The sequence below is a fragment of the Nannobrachium achirus genome (genome assembly GCF_963921795.1).
Source record: "Nannobrachium achirus genome assembly, chromosome: 7".
Taxonomy (NCBI): domain Eukaryota; kingdom Metazoa; phylum Chordata; class Actinopteri; order Myctophiformes; family Myctophidae; genus Nannobrachium; species Nannobrachium achirus.
The window spans coordinates 27,057,328-27,082,087 of NC_137816.1; the positions used below are offsets into that span (position 1 = coordinate 27,057,328).

At 41.9% G+C, this 24,760-nt stretch overlaps 2 protein-coding genes across 8 annotated transcripts in view; both read left to right on the forward strand.

The window, feature by feature from the left end:
* The first annotated feature begins 1,361 nt into the window (after nt 1–1,361).
* LOC308288984 (inositol hexakisphosphate and diphosphoinositol-pentakisphosphate kinase 2-like) overlaps nt 1,362–24,760 on the forward strand; it is a 64,882-nt gene continuing 41,483 nt past the window's right edge. For 6 of the 7 annotated variants that reach the window (XM_080730466.1, XM_080730470.1, XM_080730468.1 and 3 more), the window contains exons 1-13: nt 1,362–1,437; nt 3,741–4,289; nt 5,919–6,114; nt 6,994–7,084; nt 7,298–7,383; nt 13,014–13,168; nt 20,067–20,168; nt 20,443–20,604; nt 21,473–21,594; nt 22,182–22,283; nt 23,623–23,709; nt 23,802–23,877; nt 24,309–24,418. In XM_080730466.1, coding sequence (XP_080586592.1) covers nt 4,149–4,289; nt 5,919–6,114; nt 6,994–7,084; nt 7,298–7,383; nt 13,014–13,168; nt 20,067–20,168; nt 20,443–20,604; nt 21,473–21,594; nt 22,182–22,283; nt 23,623–23,709; nt 23,802–23,877; nt 24,309–24,418 — 1,430 coding nt within the window. In that variant the 5' untranslated portion in view covers nt 1,362–1,437; nt 3,741–4,148. The remainder of the gene's footprint in view (nt 1,438–3,740; nt 4,290–5,918; nt 6,115–6,993; nt 7,085–7,297; nt 7,384–13,013; nt 13,169–20,066; nt 20,169–20,442; nt 20,605–21,472; nt 21,595–22,181; nt 22,284–23,622; nt 23,710–23,801; nt 23,878–24,308; nt 24,419–24,760) is intronic. The other variant, XM_080730467.1, reaches the window with a different exon arrangement.
* Nucleotides 15,852–17,132, forward strand: LOC308288199 (ATP-dependent RNA helicase DDX19A-like; the record flags this gene model as incomplete). Its single annotated transcript, XM_080729570.1, has 1 exon — nt 15,852–17,132. The coding sequence occupies exon 1, from the start codon at nt 15,882–15,884 to the stop codon at nt 17,130–17,132; it is 1,251 nt and encodes a 416-aa protein (XP_080585696.1). The 5' UTR covers nt 15,852–15,881.

The window sequence follows — 24,760 nt, forward strand, 5'->3', positions numbered from 1 at the left end:
TCAAGGGTCCTGGTGAATCATGACCATACAACCTTTGATTCTGTGGGGGGGGGGGGGGGGGGGGGGGGGACCATTGGAATATTTAATTATGATATAGGCCTATAAATACCCTTTGTTTAGCGTTTTCTTTTCACAGAATGAAACTGTCATGATTCACTTGCCTGGCGTTGCCAGCCTCTTTCACACACTTCGGGTGGAGTTGAGGGCTGGAACCCAGGCTATGGCTTGATTCTAGGGTTAAAATAATTGATATCAATTTTTGTGTAAAAGTCTATGGGGAAAATGAATGGGAGATTTTTACCAGTAAACCACGCCCTTGTTGCTGTTGTTTTCTGTTATAGCAGTAGTATTGGTTGTAGTAATATAGGCCTATATAACTTAAATTATAACTGGTAAAACAATTATATTATATCATGATCAAAATCTTATCCTAATAGTAGACAAAAAGTTCCTCAGACAGTTGTTGATTATAATTTTGTTTAAAGGTGTTGTAGGCCTACTTTACAATACAAACCCCCAAATCAATCTTCCAGTTCTAGGCAACACAGAAGGGGGGGAACTTTTTTTCTATTTCCACACAACTCCTCTAAGTTATATTAACTAGACCTTACCCGTTCGAATATATGTGCTGCAAAATATGTGCAGAGTGTGGGTTATGGGGAAAGTAACTGTAACTGCATGGTGCGTGCGTGAGAATATGTGGGAGCATCATAATGTAAGGAGCAGCCCATGGAGGAGTGTATATTTATGATGGATACAAATAATTTAACAGCTAAATTAGGTGAATAGAAGTATGAGGATGTATTTGCTCCACATAAGGTTTCTATACCCGTTGGAAGATGAGACACACATCACCCGTTGCATGCGTGACCCATGCAGAGAGAGAGAGAGAGAGAGAGAGAGAGAGAGAGAGAGACTGCAAGTTTGTTTTTATCCTCTCCTTTCTTTTCTTTTTGTTGTGGAATGATTCCGCCCTCTACTGGGCTGTATTGGTCACTGCAGTATAATGCATTTTGTGACCTACTGACTGACTGACTGACTGACTGACTGACCTCTCTCTCTAATTATGTTAGATGACATAGTTCAATATTGAAAATGGGTGGTCTTCCCCTTTAAGTCCATGGTGTTGGCATGCCTGATTCTGAACGGAAGAGGGCGCCAAAGATCTTCTTTTACTTGTGGCCGCTTGTGGCGGGCTGTTCTTGTGGAGACATCTATGATCTAGACATCGTTACCTATTGGCTTAAACCGTCTGTGGTCACGCCTTCTTCAACAAGTTGGTCATTTTCAATTGGCTGGATTCCACGTTGATCTTTTCTGGGATAAAAAAAAAGAAAAAAGAAAAAGTAGGTTGGTTTCACAGCAGAGCAGAGCAAGCTGTCAAGAGGAAAGAGGGGAGAGCGAACCGATGTCAACACAACAAACCAGCCGGCTCTCGTAAGTAACTGTGATTTACATATAATTACCATTTTAGTGCGTTTGTCAGTCAGTCAGACGATACCAATGACATTCCGTCTGTCTGAGAAAACATTTGCACATCTCCATAAAGTTAGAATGAGCTTCAAATGCACATAATATAAAATGGCACTGACTGGAAGACTTGTTTACACAGTCGAGCCAGGTCGACTCAATGCTAGGCTAACTTAAGCTAATTTGGCATTTTTTTCATCCTGTGTAAACTTTTATGTAATATATACACTTACATTTTTTTTCACACGCACATAAGGCCTCTTTATATATAGGCTCGATATTATATATACCAACATTGTCTTTTTCATGGTTGGAAAATACATCTTCAAATTCATCTTTTTTTTTTCTTTCTCCTTTTTTTGTTGTTGTTTGTTAATCTAATGTTGTCTACAGTTCTGTTGTACCGTCGTTAATTAGGCCTATAGAATCTCTAATCTAGACTATCTGTCTTTAATAATCTTAACACCACCATGCATCTTTCTCACTGCACTGGAAGACAAAAAACAGGTGCAGAACTGCATGCATCCTTTGACCAAGCACTAATTCCAAGCGTTTTAAAAGTACCGAATGCTTGAACTGTCTGCAGTGACAGTCGGTTTAATGGCTCATAAACAGAAGGTCACGCTTTGCTCAGAGTGCCTTGCTAGACGTTGCTACCCATAGTAAACAGGTGTAATAGAGGAGGGTAAGCCTCTGCTGCAAAGCTGCCCAGTAATCCACTTAAGCATGGAAACAGTTTTACTTAAAATAAAGTCTGCGCCAAGATGCACATAGAGAGATACAGATGTGCCATTTAAAAACTTCACATATCATGCCATTGGCAGGACAGTAGATTTTCAGGGGATTTGCAGAACATTGAGCTTGTAGATCAGCTGTTTTTTTTTTCTTCTAATTGTATGACCATCTCTACTTATCTGTCCACTTATGAAGGTGGATTCTACTTCAATGGGAATGGAGTGGTCTCTCGCCATTTGCGAGTTTCTGCAAAAATACGCTCCATTCTCCATAAAAATGAGAAAGTAACAGGGAAAGAAACCTAGCTGTGAAAAAATGCGTTTGCAGGACATTTTAGCACATCTGTAGATGGAGAGATAGAGAGTGAGGGAGAGAGATAGAGAGAATAAGAGATTTCCCTGCAAAGATTGAATATTCCATAATGTATTGTATTACCATTTCAATGAGTGATTGATTGGCATTGTCTAACCCCATTTTGGCTACACTAGGATTGTGAGTCTGTCAGTATTTGTTTCTGTGGAAGGACTGTCGACATGAAATGCTTCTGTCGACAACTCAACATGAAATGCTTAGGATACTACAGTTGAATTTGTGCTGCATAGCTGTGGCTTGCATTACATGGTAATATACAGTGTAATAAGAATAAGACTGCTATTACCATTTCCTGAGTTGTTTGATATAGACAAAAATGTTATTGCAAAATGATAATAATCGTAGGCTTTCTTAACTTTCTTATTTTATTCTTTAGCTATTAAAAAAATAGCAGCCAGATACATGGCGTGTCACTGTCCGCACTAAGAGCTATGAGGTTCAAATGAAGAGAGTCTTCAGATAAGCAGAGCTCTATGTTTAGGAAGCTGTCTGAAACATTGTTTTCCACATTGTGACCTTTTGAAGCTGTTTGTAGTGGTGTTATATTCCCCAATACTATTGCCACTCCATGGAGTGTTTTGTTCAGCTGTTATTTGACCCGTCGCAGAGTACAACCATCTCTGTATTCATAGTGTCGCTCAATGTTTAGCTAGTTTTATTTAATTTTTTAATTAAAAGTCGCAATTGTAATGCGACTTTAATATAACCTACATTGGACCAATCGGGTGTGACATCACTCTTTAAGGTGACAGGTGACAATTAATTTCCATATTAATAATCATGAGGGTATGTACAATAATAAGGCAAAACATTATGTTTCAGCACGTTGTCGTGTCCTTGTCTGGTCTTCTCTTCCGCATGCGTTACGAACTCGTGGTCAATCTCCTCACTGTCATGTGCATGTTTGTATCGGATAGGAGGAGACGTGTGGTTGTCTACTCCACTGTAGCGGTAGCTGGGAATATGCACGCTAAATTGGGAGAAAGGGGGATAAAAAGAAGGAACAAAAATACAGTGAAGCAGAATAAACACACAGTGGCAATGGTTGACAGAATAAAACAAGACAATGAGGCTATTTATCTAGCAAGGGTCATCGAAACAAAGAACCAGTGAAAATGAAACATTATTACATAATGTTTATCTGATGTTTGTTTCTTTTTTAGGACTGCTGTCATCAGATAGTTGGAGTCATACCTCTAGCTGCTTCTGAAAGATGCTTGAGTAACCCAAGCCCGTAATATAAGATGGAACGCTGCCTGACGACGAATGAGACACCGTAGGAGCCACAGCACCCCAGAGGCCCCATTATCGACACCATCACTGCCCTCTCATCTCCTGTGAGGTTTAACATCTAACCCAATTGAATCCCCGTCAGCCTCTGTAAGCACCTTCCTCCCCTTTATCGTTTCCCCTCTGCTACTGGCCAACATCCACCTCCTCAGATTTATACCTATCCCCCACCCCTCTAACCCCGGGCGTCGCGCCCTTCCATCGGGCGTCCCGCCCCCGGCGGTGTGTTGGCGACGTGCGATGGAGCGGTGGGATCCTGAAGGCCGCTGTCGGGGACTGTGATGTCAGAGGCCGACGGGCCGGGCGAGAGCCAGCGTGGCGCTCCCAGATTCTTCGTGGGCTGCGAGGACGATGAGAGCGAGGGCCTGGAGGACAGTATGAGGACAGACATGGAGCTGTACGAGGAGGACGACACAGACTCGGTAGGAGGCCTCTGTCTGTCAAGAGAAACGCCTTTTTCTTGTTGTTGCTATATATCGCTGTTGTCGGGCAGAAACCTCTTTAGTAAGGAAATATCTTAAAAAGTCCTGGAATAAATTCCTTAAATGTCTTTCCAAAAAATGTCTTCACCAATGTGTTTGTAAAGGCGTCTAGTAACATATCCCACAAAGATTGAAATTCAGTTTCCCTAGGAGAATCCGTTACAGATGCTGAAAGTTGGGGTCCCATTAACTTAACTATACAGGATAAAACACCAAAATAAATATGCTTTAAGTAGCATGTGAGGGGTCAAACTAGGGGTTTGTCATGATTCTGAATCCATTGCAAGCATTTGTTTTGCACAAAAAACATTCCTTGGGGTAAAAGCGGCTCCCACAAAACTGTGAAAAGTGATGACTCATCACTAAACCATAGTTTTGTCAGGCCGTTTTATTTCTGAAGATATTCCCTTCCTACTTGTCTCCAACTCTCCATGAATATTCTAACTTTTTGTTAGAATTAATGCCGTACTTGTTCATACCACAGCATCACACAAAAGCAATCAAAAGTAGCAGACATAATCCTGAAAACAATAAAGGTGCGCTACATAGAGCGCACATCTCTGCCATCCATTGCCTTTAAAACATAGTTGTAAATTAACTTTGTTCTTACTGGATTCAGTACTTGAACTTGCTCTTGGAATGATCAGCATCTATAGCATGGCATTCTCTTTTAGTATACTGAGCAGCTGTAGATGTCAATTTTGCTGAGATTGCATTAGCTCTCTCTTTTTCTCTTCTCTCTCTCTCTCTCTCTCTCTAATAAGAGAGAGAGAGATAAGCGCATACTGTAGCTTGTAATAACTCTAAATGAAATATAATTGTCGATGACAACACATCACCACTCGCATACACATACTGTACACATGGACCTGTATTTGTTCAGCCGATAGAAGCTGCACAAATATAATAACAAATGTATACTATTAATCATAGTAGTCATTGACGGTTTGGGGAAATATTCTGGCTGATTGGTCTTGCACAGGGGTCTTCAACGTTTTCAGGCGAAGGACCCCTTAGTTGAGAGAGAGAGAGATGAAGCAGGGACCCCCACAACCTGTGCATAGATTCTATAGTTTCATCTTTCGACAGCACAATCATCAGTGTATTTTGGATTCATGTCAATTCGTTTTTTTTCAGATATTTAATTACTTGAGCCGTCATTACCTAATAACTTGACCTTTCACTCTATACTTAGTCTGCTCTTTTTCCCCTCTACACCAAAACTCTTTGCTGAAAATAGCTGATCTACAAGCTCACAGCGCCTCGCAGCTTGTAGATCTGCTATTTTTGGCTAAGGTTCTCCGAATATGGACGCTGGGGTTCAGGTGGTTAAAATATAAAAGGAGGAAGAAAGTCACACAAAGATTTGGAGGACCCCCTAGGGGTCCCGGACCCCCTGTTGAAGACCCCTGGTCTAGCGGTTTGCAAGAGTAGCTCTGGCCTACAAACATACTCTCACCCCACCTTCTGCTGGCAGAGATAATAATTAGGGAAGGGAATTGATAAGATTGTATTGATAAAAGTGTCATGGCGTTCATGGCGGTGTCTCTCCTCCTCCATCCCCCCCAGCCCCCAGAGCGGCAGATCGTGATGGGGATCTGCTGCATGATGAAGAAGTCCAAGTCCAAGCCGATGACCCAGATCCTGGAGAGGCTGTGCAGGTTTGAGTACATCACTGTGGTCATCTTCCCAGAGGATGTCATCCTCAACGAGCCTGTGGACAAATGGCCTCTGTGTGACTGCCTCATCTCCTTCCACTCCAAAGGTGACGCACGCACACGCTCACACACAAACACTCATTACATAATCACAACACAGACAATTTATAACTAGGCCTTTAAGGCCTGTCATGTCACAATTATTACATAATCGCCTAATCGCAATTATTTGAAATAATCTTCATAATCGTTCCCACGCATCAAAAGCAGAAATAGCTGATCTACAAGCTTACACCACCTCACAAAGTACCGGCCTGCTTTTTATTAAATACTTAAAATGGTTAAATATGCCAGAAATGTCTTTATATATGTAATTTATGTAATTTATTTGTCATGCCCTGTGCAATTTGTTTACAAAGCCTAAAAGGCGAACAGATTATTATTATTTTTTTAATTCAAAATGTTTCAATATTCAATGCCAAGAACGCAATTAAATTGACAATTAATCGTCAACTTAAGTTTTGTAACCGTGACAGCCCTACTTTGTGCTCTGATTGAGGCCAGCTGAACTGACATTGTCACAGTGTATACTAACACCAAGAATGTGTCTCGTAGATAGTATTCAATTCATAAACAATTGCCTGGTCATGCATGCATATATACACACAATGTAGTGCCTGTCTGATAACGGTCTCATTCTGTCTAACTACATAATGCCTCTCTGTTTGCTTCAGGCCTTTTTTACTTTTAGTGTATGTGCTAAAAGGATGAACTTTCTCACCCCTGCTGTCGTTGAGATCTAATTAAAAGTTGATCCCCCTCTTTTGGCTATTTGTTGAGGCTTAATGCTAAAAAAGAGAAGAAAAACAAACAGTATGAAATGGCATATTTTAGTATTTAATACGGATATCTGTCAGGATGGATTAGTTCTGACAGAAGTGTTTTTTTTACTAAAACACTTGAATTGTTCTGCTGCATTGTATTAGGATTCCCGCTGGATAAGGCTGTGAGTTATGCCAAACTCCGAAACCCTCTACTCATCAATGACCTAAATACGCAGTATTTCATACAGGACAGGTATGACATATACCATAACTATATATTTGCAATTTGGGTATTTCTTTTCTCTTGTTGTTCTTTGACCTTAATTGAACCTAGCTGTACCTAATGTATTGAACCTAATTCAACAGGAGAAACTTTGCTGTACATCAACATAGCGAAAATAGCACAGCGGGTGCGCTGAACGTTCGCACAATCGCAAGCATCACCGTGTGACTCTTATTATTTCAGGAGGGAAGTGTATCGTATCCTGCAAGAAGAGGGGATTGATCTTCCGCGCTACGCTGTGTTGAACCGTGACCCAGATAACCCAGACGGTCAGTCAATAATATGTCATTGTTTACCAGGCATGCTATTGTTTCGGCCTTTTGCACATTCTCGCTCACTCAGCCATTTTGTACGGGGCGCTCTTTGCCAACCTATGACTGGTGCTGGGTTGCTAGGAGATGGATGGATACAACCGGAAATGACGTCATCCCAAAGGTTTTCACCCCTTTCACTTCCACATTATTGGATTTATCACAGATTTCTTTGGTCAAAACAAGCTTTTTTCTACGGACCCTAATTAAGAAACGCATCATCACGGATACATGTATTTATTTTTGTATTTCTGTATTTCATTTATTTAAAAAAAAAGAAAAAACAAAGAGAGAAAAAGGAAACACTGAAAAACCGTGGCAGAGGCTAATTAATTAATTATTACTTAATTAATACATACATGCCTGGCAGTGGTATGGTATGTCAACAGTGTTTGGAAGTGGACTCAACCAGTAAGACTGTCGTGTTCTCCAGATAAACACCAAGTCTGCAGAGAAAACCAGCTTGTGCCACAGGTGTAAATGTTCGTTGACTGCCTTTTTTCATGGACAAAGACTAAATAAAAACTAAGCTATGAGACTAAAACTAAGACTAAATATGTTGACACAAACAAATAAAAAGACTGAAATAGGGAGGGAGTAGTGGAGAAGAGATCCAGTAGAGCGAAAAGTCATTTTATGTTTGGTTGTGCTTGCGTGTTCTGAAGTTAGCAGATCTACAGATCTCACTACACGTTGCAATGTTGTGAGCTTGTAGATCGTCTATTTTCAGTATGCAATGCAACCAAGCGTAAAATCTGCCAGTACGACGACATCAAGGCCTGCCAAAATAAAATGTTGGCGACAAAATCAACTGTAGATTTATTCGACTTAATTCTTATTTTATTTAGCCGACTAAAACAAGACTACAACTAAAACATTTCTGATGACTAAAATACGACAAAAACAAAATTAAAATCTATCCAAAAGACTATGACTGAAACTATTAAATAAAGATTTGCTGTCAAAATTAACACTGCCAGCCTTTGTCCATGCAACATCCTCCTCGTGTCCTGAAGCTATCATTTTAACCCATTTAGGCCTAGCGCTGCGAGCTTGTAGATCTGCTATTTTTGAAAAAGTCGTGAAAATGTGTGCAAATCTTTGAATATATGTATTTTCAAAGCGAACGTTTGTAACTAAAATTTTGCTTCTGGGTGGTCCCTTGAAATGGGGTCCGTGGCCAAATAAATATCATTTTGGGGGTCCTTCACATGAAAAGGTTTGAGCACCACTGACTTAAGCCCCTTTTTGACTGCAGCTTTAGCACCACACCACACTACACTACACCACACCACACCGCACCACATAAAAATATCTACATTTTCCATTACACAAAAGTACCCCTATCCGTAAGAAACAAATTGACCCTTTTAACTGAGATTATAATACAATATAATTACAACTATCCTAAATTATAATACACTATAATGGATTTATAACTGTGATTATAACACACTATAAAGTATTAATGTATTACTATGATAACTATATTACACTATAATAGATTATAATTGGTTATTATAACACAATAGAATCTATTATCATGTATTACAACTATATCCTGGTGGTCTAAATGAAAAGTCAGTGAGTGATCTGATCAGTCATTATGAAGTGTTTGGCCCTGTTTGGCCTAGCTCAGACCTACTCTAGATTGGATACTTTTTAGTACCACGTTTAGTACCACTTTCACACCACTATACCCAGGTCCTTGTAGTGGAAAACCTGGCACAAGTGGGCGGTGTGGTGTGGAGTGGTGTGGTGTGGTGTGGTGTTGGGCCAGTGGAAAAGGGGCTATAGTAGTCTCTCAAGAACAGACTAAAGAGCCTCACACACTAAACGCGATGTTGGGTAGGATCAGATGTCGTGCCCGGGGGTTTATCGGTGTTCATTTCAAACGACAGCGATCCTCTGTCTTGCGATCGGGCCCGGTATATCCCGCTGTGCCAAGTGAAATATCTCAGACCATTACAAATGAGACCGACGTCTCGCGATTCTAGCCACCCACGATCTCGGGGGGGGGGGGGGGGGGGGGTGGTGCCATGAGAGACGCGACTAGATGAAAATTCCGCCCCCTCAAGAGGGATAAAATCAAGAGTGTTTTTCTCTCTCTCTCTTTCTTCACTCACTTTTATTTTTTCTGGCAGTTGATTGAATAAAGAAACAAGGCTCCAGCCTCCACGGATTGAGAAAGTGGCAGCGGTTCTCAAACTATGTGTCCCGACCCAACGTGGGGTCGCGGATGGTGCCATGGGCTCGCACATTGCCGACCAATAGAATAAAAAATAAAGAATGAATAGGTCTATAACCAAGAAACGCTAAAAGTGAAGTCGTTGCGACCAGCGTGAAGCCAACGGACACGTTACCAGCCTACATATAGACCTACTGTGTAGGCTATAACGTGTATTTGCCCCTTTGCTTTTTTTTCCTTTTCTTTGTTTGCGCAGCCTCTTAAAGAGTTTTTTTTTTATATTTAATGGGCCCAACCACCCTATTCTACCACCCTATTCTATCACCTCTCAAAAAAGCCTTTCCCCACACGTGGGGATATATAATATCGTTATTATATTTATATAAGATAGGCTAATATATTTGGCTTGGTCGGAGTCACAACGGTGAGGTTTGGTCTGACATTTAATTACCTTGAGTGCTGCATCTGTGATGTGATGTAGTCCACATTTTGAAGAATTAATCCGGTTTTAGGTGATATGCAATACCCTGACAGTGTAATGGAACTAAATGAACCATACATGTCCATTTTCCTTTTTGGACAGTTGGTTGAAGGCTTGGATGAGGCGGTGGACCGACAGAGTTCAAGTTTATTAATCTCTCTCTCTTTTTTTTTTTTACTTGGCCTTTGAGCACGGAGAAAGGCTCACCTGAAAGCATTCTCACTGATTAGGCCTACTTTTACCATCACTGCTCAAATTAACTGTTAATCAGCGTGAATACTTTCAGGTGTGTATCTGATCAATAGGAAATTGCGCATTACATTCTGCATGACATCAAAGCGACATGTTGCGTGAGAGTTTGAACTTGAACATGAACGACGCGTCCTCTCCCTTTCCACACACACACACACACACACACACAGACACACACACAGACACACACACACACACACACACACACACACACACACACACACACACACACACACACACATCTAGGTCTGTAGTCAACGAGCCAACGACCCAATTAGCGCAGAAGTCCTGCAGCTGCGGTGTTCTGACTCGCTGACATGACCACTCCACTATCCATTCCTGACATTAAACCATTATAGTATTGAGCCTTCTACATTCCCCTTGCACCTCAAAATAATGGATTACTTCTTCAAAATGCGGACTGGATAAAAAGAGGCAGCAACAGGTAATGAGTTATTCTGATCCAGCAGTGGCAGAGAGCAGCAGACTCCTCTCTCTTTTTTTTGGAGTCCTTTGGCAATCTGTTCCCCGACGCACGTCTGACTGGGCTGGGCTGGGCAGCATATACATTTTTAGAAGTGTCTGTCCACAGGGCTGTGAGCTTGTAGATTTGCTGTTTTCAGCGCATGCAACATATGACCCTAGCGGTGCGTTGCACTTGCAACGTGCTGTCACAGCACTGCTGTGAGCTTGTAGATTTGCTGTTTTCAGCGCACCACTGCCATGCAACATAAATGACCAGTTAAGTTGAATAAATAGCAAATAATACCAAACAACCAAACAAATAATAGCCCGGGCTCTTATATAAAACATAATAAGGATAATATTAATTGCAAATAAGAAATAACGGCCCAGGCGCTTGAACCGTGCGCTTATTTGAAACAGGCGTTTCAAATGGTGATTAATATTATCTTTTATAAATATAAAAAATATATTATATATAGCCTATATGGGGAAAGGCTTTCGTGAGGCGATAGAATGCACTGCCTTGTCGCCAAATGACTGCGCAGAAGAAGAAAAAAGAACGCTATAGGCTATAACGTTTTTGAACAAGTGATTACAACATTTTAGGGAGAGAGTAGGCTAAAGTAAAAAGTAAGTAGGCTAATAATAATAATAAAAGTGTAGGCTGTTCTATTGTGAGGTGACCGAATAGCCTACACTCTGCGCAGCCTAAAAAGGGAGGAGCTGGCTTCATATAATCTGAAGCAATCCCGTGAGCTCATTCAGACGACAATAACTGTAAAGGATTCCTACCCGATGACCCGACAATATCAAGCTTTTTTGATATTATCGTGAGTGCTCCCGACGAGTCCCGAGGTCATAAAAAAGCTAATTAACATAATCCGATCGTGTCGGGGTACTGTTCAAGCCCAAGACCGATTCCGGGGCCGACCAAACGATTTTCCCGGGGGGTCCTCCCGAAATCTTGTCGGGGATCCTCGGCCCCGGGTTCGGCTCATTGTGAACGGGCCCTAACTGAGCTCCAGTTAAGTGAAAAGGACCTTTTCTTTGACAATGGCTGGCCAGATTGCTGACATAGAAACCTAGGTTTTTTCCAAAAATCTTAGAAGGATTCAAAAGACACTTATGGAATCGGGTCAAAATTCAAATTTTCACGATTTTTCAAAAATAGCAGATCTACAAGCTCGCAGCGCGGCACTCGGTGCTGCGCTGTGAGCTTGTATATCTGCTATTTTTTTTTATATTTAAAGCATAAAATATTGCGTCAAAATGTGTTCAGGCCAAACTGTGGTTTATTCAGGTCTCTGTATAAATATAGCGTCTTAATGTGGAGCAGTTACTGTATGAGCGCTACTCACTGAGTTGTGTGACATGATGGCTTTGGCATTCCACTACTGTTGGGCATGTTGCTTGAAGTCCTGTGAGGGACAGTTGAACCCCCCCCCCCCCCCCCCCCCCCCCCTCCTTAATGGGAATCTCTGCTCACAGCCGGTGAAGAAGTGACACATGCAGCGCTCAAGACTAAACACGAATGTTTAAAGTGTCATCATGTGTATATTCAGTGGTGGAAAGGACTGTAACTAAGTACATATACTCAATTTTTAGGTAGTTTTACGTTAAAGGGCCACTTCACCTCTGGGACAACCCTATCTTATTTAATTTTCGTTTGGGACACGATCAACACAATCCTGAGTTGAACACAAAAAATAAGTCAGGATTGTGTTGATCATGTCCCAAACAACAATAAAATAAGATAGGGTTGTCCCAGAGGTGAAGTGGCCCTTTAACATTGTTTTCAATGTTCTACTCCACTACACCTCTGAGACAAATATTGCACTTTTTACTCCACTACAATTATTTTCAAAAGATTGTTATACTGTACTTATTGAACTCGTGACAAATACTTTTAATTTTGTGCGTATATTCTAATGCCAATACTTTTGTACTTTTACACAAGTAAATGTTGAATACCGGACGTATTGCTACTTTTACTCATGTAAACAAAATGTGAGTACTTCTTCCACCAATGTGTGTTTTTATCAGAGGAAATGGAAAAGTGGGGATCGTGTGGAGGGATCTGGTTTGGCTCACTGTGTGTGTGCGTGTGTGTGTGCGTGTGCGCGTGCGCGTGTGTGTGTGTGTGTGTGTGTGTGTGTGTGTGTGTGTGTGTGTGTGTGTGTGTGCGTGTGTGTGTGTGGTCAGAGTGTAACCTGGTGGAAGGAGAAGACCAGGTGGAGGTGAATGGAGAGGTGTTCCCTAAGCCCTTTGTGGAGAAGCCTGTGTGTGCAGAAGACCACAACGTCTACATCTACTATCCCACCTCAGCTGGTGGCGGCAGCCAGCGTCTCTTCAGAAAGGTCTGTCCTGTGGCCATCATGTCTTGTTTTCCTGAGCCAGCTTAGGGTACAGGGCACTATGGACAAAAGCAAATATCACAACATTTTTTAGCTTGAGATATCGATATTGTGATGATACTTATTTTTTTAAATAGTCAAAATGGCTTTTAGGTCTGCTATTTTCACTAGTTTCTTTTTAACTCATTCTGTGCCTATCCCGAACATGTTCGGGATATGTTCAATCCAAAACAATTTTTTTTTTATTAATTGACTTACCCTGAGCTGCTTGTAGAGCCGTGGGTGGTCCTGGCTCGTCCTACGCTAGCCAGCTAGCCATTTTACATGGTCCGACGATATATTCCATTAAAAATGGTTTAAAATACATTTTTGAGACCCCCAATGTTCACCGAATGTTCAGCGCCGCTTCCGGAACGTAGTCCAGTGTGCCTATCCCGAACATGTTCGGGATTTTTAATGAAATGAATAAAATGATCCGAGGCCTTCTGAAGCCTGAGCCTAAATTTAAAATCCAGTGGTCCAAATCCTGGGGAAGCCATGCCGGCCGTGAGCCGCGAATCGCCGCCGAATCCAATGAAAAACCACATCTTTGGAGGCCCATATCTCTGGATTGTGTTTTTAGGGATGTGGCGCGAGGTTTATTTACGGCGAAATCGCCAAAAAATGATCTTTAAAATGACAAAATGGGAATAGCTATTCTGTTAGCATTATCATCCGGGACCTTTCCATGACGTGCACGAACGTGAGCACGCGCGTCACTGCAACGTGAGCCCCCGGATGCTAATGCAGTCCCCTATGGGAGAAAGTCTGGCATTCTTTGGTGCCCTCTAGGGGCTGGCACTGGAAGCGTTAAGTATGAAAGCCTCCAGATCCTGTCTGTCACTCAAAATCACTCATTAATAATCTGTCACTCTTCTCTGTCACTCTTGTGACATCACAATGACATCACAATATAGCTGACCTGTTCTGACATCACCTCATCCCATCTCAGCAGAAGGATATAATATATAGCCCCTTATATAGAGATATAGCCCCATATATGGAGATCCCTGATGTCATCAATATCAACCCAGCTCAGCAGAATGATATAGGATATAGCCCCATATATGGAGATCCCTGATGTCATCAATATCATCCCAGCTCAGCAGAAGGATATAGGATATATCCCCATTCCTCATATATGATGTCAGACGTCAGTCATATCCTTATTTGCGAAAATATGGACACATTTTGTCCAACTAAAACAACGAACTACAACCCAAGTCATACTTGCAGATGAATTCCGTCCTTGTCCCTTTTATATGAGATCCCTGATGTCATCAATATTAAGCCCATATCTGGGAATGCCCATATATGGACATATTGTGTAAATCTCATGTGGTCTAAGACATCAAACATCTATGTCAGCCGTCAGTCATCTCCATATTTGGAGTCTGCATGTGCCCATGTGCGCGACCTTGCGCGACCTATAATATACTGATCACACCAGGGATCTCCATATATGGACATAAATGGACTAGTCTGGGAACGTCTTACCTGGTTACCAGGTAACCAGGTGCAAACAGTTGCTGTTTTCGCGCTGTTTTCGCATTAACACTACATATCCCATGGTGCTTAGCGTCACGTGATCTGGTCTCCAGCACTGTTTTTCCCCTCCTCCGTCCACTCTCCATTGTACAGCAGCGTATGCTAGCCAGGCTAGAGCCAAAGGAGCTAAAAGTGGATCACTTTTTTCTTCTCCACGCTAAAGTTTACCCAGCAATCACGCTGCCAATCGCGCGCACATCAGACATGCACGCTCGCCGGTAAGTTTAATGGATTAAATATTGGTGTCCAGTGAAGTAGCGGTTAGCATTAGCGGTTAGCCGTTGGGTCTGTGGGACCACCCACCGAGTTTAGGACCAGTTACATGTTATGAACTGGAGTTAAAAGCCCGGCCAATAGGAAGACAGAGGGGGCGGGGCTTCAGCAATAACAGGTCGTCCCCATTGGCCGTCCAAGTCAAGACACCAAGTTTCGAGACGGTACCGTGCTGCGAACTGGAGTTATGGCTGATTAAAGCCCAGAATACAATAAGATACAGGGATCTCCATATATGGGCATAAAAGAGACAAAGATAGAATGACAGATAAAGAGATCTCCACATATGCTGTAATGGACACAAAAGGGACACAGACAGACGGGTGCAATGTCAACATACATGATGGTTGTCATGGTAACTCATTTATGTACATACATGGTTGTCATGGTAACCCATTTGTGTACAGTACAATAAGCTTCTTTGATTGGCTGACCATTGACTTGGTCGGTGCAGCTGTGCCTATAAAAGCATCAGCACGTGTTACAGGACAGCATACTTACACAGCACTTGTGACTTCATCCACCTTGTGAAGCATAGTGTCTGTTACAGTACATCCACCTTGTGAAGCATAGTGTCTGTTACAGTACAGTCCTAACTGTTTGGGAAGGCTTTTATCGTGGGTCATTTACTGGCTAATAAACAATGGCTAATAAAGTCTTGTCTCGGCCACTGACGTTGGACAAGCAGGATGCTGCTGCTGAATTGCTGGGTGGCATGCAGATCAAAGATTCACCACCAGAAGCAGAAAAAGCTATTCCCACAACAGTGAAGACTGGGGTAAAGGAGGACAGTACCATCACGTCTCAGGACCATCAGGGCAAAGATGACAAAGCGTCCCAGTCCTTGTTGAACAAGATGATCCGCAGTAACTTGGTCAGCAGCACTAACCAAGTGGAGGTACTTAAACGGGACCCCACTTCTCCGCTGTACTCAGTCAAGTCTTTTGAGGAGCTCCAACTCAAGCCCCAGCTGCTTCGGGGCGTGTACGCCATGGGCTTCAACCGACCCTCCAAAATCCAAGAGACCGCTCTGCCCATAATGCTGGAACAGCCTCCACAAAATCTGATTGCCCAATCGCAGTCGGGGACGGGGAAAACAGCCGCATTTGTCCTGGCAATGCTCAGCCGCGTCGACCCCGACCAGAAATGCCCTCAGTGCCTGTGTGTGTCGCCCACCTATGAGCTGGCACTTCAGACTGGCAAGGTGATCGAGCAGATGGGTAAACACTACCCAGAGGTGAAGCTGGCTTTCGCTGTCAGAGGCAACAAGCTGCCCAGGGGCACAGCCTTGCAGGAGCAGGTGGTCATCGGTACCCCTGGCACCATGCTGGACTGGTGCCAAAAGTTTAGGTTCTTCGACCCCAAGAAGATCAAGGTGTTTGTCCTGGACGAGGCTGACGTCATGATCGACACACAAGGCCATCAGGACCAGAGTTTACGCCTCCAGAGGATGCTACCCAAGGACTGCCAGATGTTGCTGTTCTCGGCCACGTTTGACGAACGTGTGTGGACTTTTGCCCAGCGCGTCGTGCCCAACCCCACCATCATCAAGCTGAAGCGAGAGGAGGAGATGCTGGACAGCGTCAAGCAGTATTATGTGCGCTGTGACAGCAAGGAGGACAAGCTGGAAGCCATCTGCAATATCTATGGAGCCATCACCATCGCCCAGGCTATGATCTTCTGCAAAACGAAGCAGACAGGATCCTGGCTGGAAGGGAAGCTGAAAAAGGAGGGCCATCAGGTGGCACTGCTCAGTGGAGAGTTACAGATAGAGAAGAGGGCCGAGGTCATCGAGCGCTTCAGGGATGGCAAGGAGAAAGTCCTGGTCACCACAAACGTCTGCGCCCGAGGTATCGACATTGAGCAGGTTTCCGTGGTGATCAATTTTGACCTGCCGGTAGACAAGTACGGTAATCCAGACTACGAGACGTACCTGCACAGGATTGGCCGCACAGGCCGGTTCGGCAAACAAGGGCTGGCTATCAACATGGTGGATGGCGATTACAGCATGGACATCCTGAAGAGGATCCAGGAGCATTTCAATCACAAGGAAATTGAAAAACTGGGCACTGATGATCTGGATGAAATAGAGAAAATTACCAGCTAATGGAGGAAATGAGCAAGAACGGTGTGATGGCTAAGCACTGTACCGTACACTGACTCAAACCTCTTGTACACTGGCAGCCATAACAAACAACCGGCCAACTGTACAATAAGAAACAAAGCTGCAAAGGAGAAGATCTCTGTCAGTTCTGAGCCATCTAGAAATATCTGCCTGCATTCTTTCTGTTTTTATTTTTTTCACTGAAATATACTGTATACTGTAACATAAATGTTATAATAAATGTAATGTAGAACCATGTCGTTGCAAATCTCCAGTTTTATTATATAAGTTAAATTAAATTTCTACATTCAGTGTCCCTATTTTCGTGTGAACATTCTAAGGATTTATAACAATAAAATGTATAAAACAATAATTTTAATCACATTTTATTTGAGTATATATAACTACTACATCTGTTCAGTTTGAAGTTGATGTTTAAGCTGTGTGAGCTAAGCTATGTGTGCTAATACACACACACACACACACACACACACACACACACACACACACACACACACACACACACACACACACACACACAAACACACAGTGCAGATGCAGGTCCTGCTGCACACGGTAGAGCCCCCTTCCTTCGTTGTCATGGTGGAGAGAGAAACGTTTTTTTTTGTTCCGGCTGTAAATAAGAAATAGTAATAATACATGAAACAATGTATTTTCTGGCCCGTGGTGAGATCACAAATTAGGCGACGCTCTGCTCCTTTGCCCAAATGAGTAAACACTGTACACATGCTACAGTGACTGACAACGGACCCTGTGGGAGTTAAACAGTTTCAAAAAAAGGCTAATAAACAGCTTGAATGTGGGTAAAGTGAAAAATTTGGTTGCTCAGTGTCTGTACATGGTAATGATCATTGCCTGTGTGGTGTGCAACGTCAGATAAATTGCTGGACGTACAGACAGAAGGACAGAGTAATGGAGAATTATAGTGTGGATATCAGTTATCTAGTTATTTGTCGCATCTGCCTTGTTGATTTTTTGTTTACGAAGCCTAAAGGCCAAATGTTCAATGCCGAAAACACATCGGCATTGAAAATTCATCGAAATTATTTGTATGACAATTAAAATGTCATGATTGATGCGTGACAGTCCTATCCTTGCTTGCGTGTGGCTTGGCCTCGCTGTCACAAGATGGACAACAGAGAAGGGATGGGTGGCTGATTGACAGCCAATCAGTCCAGTTAATCACACATGTTAACTGCTGCACCCGTAGCTCTCCAGTTGCAGCAGACGTTAAACCACACCCTACTGCCACACTACTACGTTGAGATAAGAAGACCTTTATTAGTGTCCACTCACGTGGAAATTGTGTCAAGCCTCAAAGCAGACAGTTAACCACTTCAACCCTATGGGGCTTTTAAGCTGTGACATCATTTTGTAGGCAGAGGAGAACTCTGCCCCCAGAGCATTTTCTGTCCCTCGCTATTTCAACAGATCCGAGACAAAAATAACGACTAAAGTATAATTCTAACACTTTCCTTTCAACAACAAAGAGAAGAAAAATTTGTAAATAGTAAAAATAGTAAAAAGATTCACGGAAACTGGGGGCAGAAATTCTCCTCTGCCTACAAAATGATGTCATACTTAACAGCCCCATAGGGTTGACCCGGTGTCCCTCAGGGCTCTATACTAGTGTCACTGTCTTTTCCGTTTTCTGTCGCAGCAAATAAGTGGTTAAAAACAGGCAGTCAGCCTCTACCACTAAAATCCTAAAAATGTGAGAACATGGCATAGGAACCAACAGTTTCTTTGTTGTTCTGGGTTTCCTACAGCATCCTATAGGTTTGTCCAATTCAGTTAAAAAAAATGTATGTGAGGTCAACAATTTGATCAGTTTTTCCTAGTTTGGGCACATAACATTGAGACGTTGTGGCTTGCCTATTATCTTATTGGCCGTGTTGACAAGTTACCCCATGTTCTGTTCTTACTGCCCAGAAATAGAACACATCAGCTGAATCGCTCGTTGGCCTCCCTCGTAAAACACTCATTATTGTACTGCTCTGCCAAGCGGGAGGAAGGACATGAGGTCATGCTGTCAATTCAAATAAGAGGACACAACCTTTTCGTTGTGAATGTACACAGATTACTCCTGAGCACAAACCATCACACGACACATGCTTGATATCAGATCTGGCAGATTGAGCAGAGCTTAACCGCTTGAACCCGAGCGTCCCTATTATACCTCACAACCTGCGACATGTAATCTTGTAGATCGATTATTTTCGCAGAAGATATTCTGTGTTGAGGAAAGAAATTAGGGAGCTTAGTATCCCAGAGCCCTGGGAGGAGAATATATGGGGTTTACTGTGGGTAACTTTCCATTTAAATGTAGTTTTGACAACTTCTCTAAACACAAGTGTCTGCCCCTGACACTCGTGCCAAAATGGTGTAGGGCTGCTGCAGGCACCAGAAATGGACCAGAAATATATTTATTTATTTTAACCCATTTAGAGTAGACCTGTTACACCTTCTGATATGTTGTTATACCTTTCAAGCTGGGAGCGCCTCTGTGTCATTAGTGTGGTTGCACACTATAGTGTGATTTATTTATTCTTTATAGATAAACTTTATTTTCGTTCACTACTCCCACAGTTTTGGCGGCACACACTCGCCTCAGGTCTAAATGTGTTTAAGTCAATGCATTGACACAGTGCTTGCGTCAATGTTCTTGTTGCTTTTCAAACTAGCCTCTGTGCCGGGACTTCGTGTTGGAGCGGTACTTTTGTGGATTTGTTTCAAACCCATTGAATTCTGGGAATCCCAGCTCTAACAGACCATAGACATCACCAAATGTACTCATGTACATGATGGTTACTCTGTATGACTCTATCCCGAATCCTTCCCACATGACATTTCCTTTTATTTTTTTTCTTCTTTTTTCCCCTTCTCTCGCTTGGCTAACGCTGGCTGCTTGCTCAGATTGGGAGCCGTAGCAGCGTGTACTCACCAGAGAGCAACGTGCGGAAGACAGGCTCCTACATCTATGAAGAGTTCATGCCCACAGACGGTACAGACGTCAAGGTAGAGTGAACATTACGGGGCAGAGAACATATTTGTGATAGATCAGGCACACCACTATTATTTACCACATTTTGAGCCTACAGTAGGCTCTAGGAAGCTTATTTTTCTATGCATTACTTTGCCAGGTTTATATATACAGGTATATATATATTGCAATTGTTTAAATAAATTAATAACCTTTTTAAAAATAATTGATTATATCAATTAACTGTTATACTCCTACAAAAAATAATAATGCAATAATGCACTGTGTGTGTGTGTGTGTGACCTCTAGGTGTATACTGTGGGGCCTGACTATGCTCATGCTGAGGCCAGGAAGTCTCCTGCCCTGGATGGGAAGGTGGAGCGGGACAGCGAAGGGAAGGAGATCCGTTACCCAGTTATGCTGACCGCCATGGAGAAACTGGTGGCCCGCAAGGTCTGCATGGCCTTTAAGGTAAGCTGCTGCTGCTGCACCGAAACAATTCACATGTACTAGACCAGAGGTTCCTAAACTTTTTCAACTTGAGACACAATAAGATGCATTTACATGATGTACATAATTATCTACTAACATTCATAGGCTCTATGCACAGCAGCCATATCAGAAAGACATTCCATTATATGATGTCACTGGCTCCCTACTTCCGTCACAGATCTTACCAATGATACTAATGAAGGCTCTGTTCCATTTAGTGTAGCAAATTCTCCATTCTCCAGCATTTAACTTCTAGGACCCACGTAACGCTTAAGAGTGTAGAGTTACACACCAGTGACCATTTGGACCCCCCTCAACAACCCAGTGCTCGACCCCTATTTGAGACCCACTGGTGTAGCAGAGTGTTTCCAGTGAGCCAACATGCCAAATATCAGCACCGTGACTCTGTTTGGCCTGAATGGTATCATTGGTAACACCTGTGAAGGAAGTAAGGAAGAGGCCTGTGAATAGAGCCTATTAAACACTTCAGCCCTACGTGAAAAACAAACCTCTGGGCTGGAAGGTAAGGTATAACTTTTGTTTTAATGTAGGCTGGCGGAGGTAATTCATGTGTTTCTTTTTATGTTTGGCTCTTTTTTCTCTTTTCTTTTCTCTTTTTGAACCATTTCTAATGTGTTTAATCTAAATCCTATTCCTACTGTATACTGTATGTGAATGTCTGATATACCACAAGGCATTTGTGTGACGAGAGCTTGTCCACCACAACGTCTCTGGAACGTCTCTGCCAGCCTGTGTAAAAACTGGTAGGATGACTGGCCCAGGGTAGGATGACTGCCAGAAACTGTTAGCACTGTTAATATTAAAAGTCCTCCTTACCTCACCACAGCAAACTGTGTGTGGATTTGACCTTCTTCGGGCCAACGGGCACTCCTACGTGTGTGATGTCAACGGCTTCAGTTTTGTGAAGAACTCCATGAAGTACTACGATGACTGTGCCAAGATCTTGGGGTACTTTATTTACTGTATCCTTGCTCTGTGTTATACACTGGGGGATCTAGACCCATGTCTAGGCCTGTAACATTAACAAATAATGTCCCTTAATCTGTATAAAAACGGCTTGATGAAATTAATTGAAATATTATTATTTCTATATCCCTGTCCATGCTCTTTTAACCACTTTCAACCTTTTTAGCTGAATTATTCAAAAAATATCTAAACTCTTCACAATCTTGATGCAATGCTTTGTGAGCTTGTATTATGTTTTATGTATTTTTCAACGTATAAAATTATTAAATATATGGTACATTATTTATTTTGTTTATTATTTATTTGTAATTGGTACCATTCATTGTCAGTCCTTTCTTTAGTTCAGTAATATGCTTTGTTTAAGTTATTTCTCATATCTGCTATTGTTGTATATTTGCATTGCAAAGTCTAAAAGGTAACCAGAAGTGTCAATGTTTCAACGTTCATTGCCACAAAAAAAACACAGTTAAATCATGGCAACCCTATCTGTATGTGTGATGTTTGGTCTTTCTTGCCGAACGGAATAAGGTTCTATTTATTTTACTCCATTGTTTTTCTGTGGTCTTTAGTAACATAGTGATGCGAGAGCTGGCCCCTCAGTTCCAGATCCCCTGGTCTATCCCTACTGAGGCCGAGGACATCCCCATCGTCCCCACAACCTCTGGGACAATGTGAGTACAACTAGGGCGGTCACAATTATTACATAATCGTCTAATCGCAATTATTTGACATAATCGCGATTATTTTTCATAATCGTCATAATCGTTTCCATGTTGAAAAACGTCAAACATAGTGGAAATAGCAGATCTACAGATCTTACCTCCAGTCCTGATCTATGCGATGCGACGCGTTGTTGTGACAACATTCTTATTTGAAGCATTGTCTATTGTCATGGCTCTGCAACTTTGTGTTCTGTCAGAATGAGCTTTATGGGCCAAGCATGTGAACACATGATACATCTCAATGAACTTAACACACTAATAGACATACAGCAGAATACTTACAACAAAGTCAAGTCAAATTCAGTCCAGTTGTGTGATAATTTGGACCACAAGGCACTTGTATGAGTCCACCCCTTCACTTCCTCCACCTGCTTGACAACCAGTACAGGGTGTTTGTCTGGTGGTTCACCACAAGCTCTGTGGTTTTGTTGATACTTATGTTCATGTGATGAAGCCCTCTAACAGTCCTCTCTACTCCTAAACTAAATAGTCTGTAATTGAAGGCAACGTGGTTTATTTCTGGAAATTGGTCACTGAAATTATACACAAGTATTACACATCAATAACAAATACACTTGAAGGTGGTGTACTTTAAGTGAAATTTTTGGGTTCAAATTAGTGTTAAATAGCTCTATATTCCGAATCATTGCTATAGTGTATGTTCAGTAACTGGGGTCTCCCTGTCTTTTCAGCTCTTTATTAAACAGAAAATATTTTCAGGTTGTGATACCAATAATTTGATTCAAATTAGAGAGAACTCGTACAAGACAAACAAGTTAAATTGGAAGTGATGAAACAACCAGACAGACAGGAGCAGACAAACTTGTAACTGGAACCTTATCAAATTGAAACTGATAGGGTTCTCTCTCCTGATTGGTTAAAATCCAAGCCCAACCTGAAAAAACATTAACATTAAAAACATTAAAAAGGATTACTATCAGAATAAAGTGCTTTAATCTTCACATAAAAAAACTAAACAAACTAAACTAAAACATCTCTTACCACCTAATACCTTTGCACAAGTCTTCCTCACATATTACCCTGACTCTGGACGAAATATAAACATACATTAGCGTTTATCATAGTTTTTAAACCTTTCTGATTCTTATTTGCCAATTCATTCACGAGTAATAAATGTGCACATCATGGGCTGATATTCTGAAATACGATAAAGTCCATTCATTCATCTTTCTTTTCATGAGAATAGATAATCTAATTAACAATCCCTCGTTGATTAGATTTCTTCAATTTAATTTTGCTCTGGCATACTTGTGGTCCTTCCTTTCAGGATGGAGCTGCGTTGTGTCATTGCTATAATCCGACATGGAGACAGAACACCCAAACAGAAGATGAAGATGGAAGTTCTGAACCCCATGTAGGCTCTTCCCCAGACAGTATTCCACCATTCAGTGTTTTAAACAGTGGTGGCCTTGTGTGTGATTTGAACCGTGTCTCTCTTTCAATCAGGTTCTTTGTTCTGTTTGAAAAATACGGAGGCTACAAAACGGGGAAGTTGAAGCTTAAGCAACCAAAGCAACTACAGGTACCTGCAAGGGACACAAATGTTTAAACTTTGTAATATATAGTATATAATTATATAGTATATATAACTTTGTAATATATGGTCCTATGGTCGCAATCAATAGCCAATCTACAAGCTTGCGCTGGTAGAGTTGCTATTTTTGCTGAATGTTTCCCTAATTTTGCTAGGGTTCATGTGGTTAATAAGCTGTCAAAAATCTTCAAAAATAGCAAGAATAACAAGGTCTTGACACATTATGAGCTTGTAGATCGTCTGTTTTTGCTATTTTTGAAGAAAATGTATATTATCGTCACAATATTATAATTGATTTAGATTTTTATAATTGATTTTGTCCAGCCCCAGTTGCAGCTTTTGTAAAGGCATGAGAATAGGGTAAAGTGGTACACGTTTCTAACCACGTGCTGTTTTGGCCCCTCTTTTGTTTTCACCAGGAGGTGCTGGACATCACTAGGCTGCTGTTAGCCGAACTGGGGGAGCACAACGACTGTGAGATCGAGGAGAAGAAGTCCAAACTGGAGCAGTTGAAAACTGTTCTGGAGATGTGAGTGACGGGTAAACCGGGTCAAGCTTATTAGACTTTCAGCCGGCATTTACCTCTGCCTTATTCACTTCTGACCCATTTCAATATGTCAGAGATTCAGTATAGCAGATGCATTGTGGATGAGGAAAGATAAACTACAAATGTGTCTGCAAAACAAGATATTAAATGTATTAAAGGCGCAATATTGTTAGATAACCCTCCTGGCGAGTTTCCAAAGTTTCATAGGGTTCTGGGCTCTGTTATGCATACGTTTATTTTTTCAAATGCACTTCCTGCAGTGATCCTTACTGTCAGACTGCATGATTCTGTGTTGTGTTTCCTGTACAGTCTACACTTGCAGTT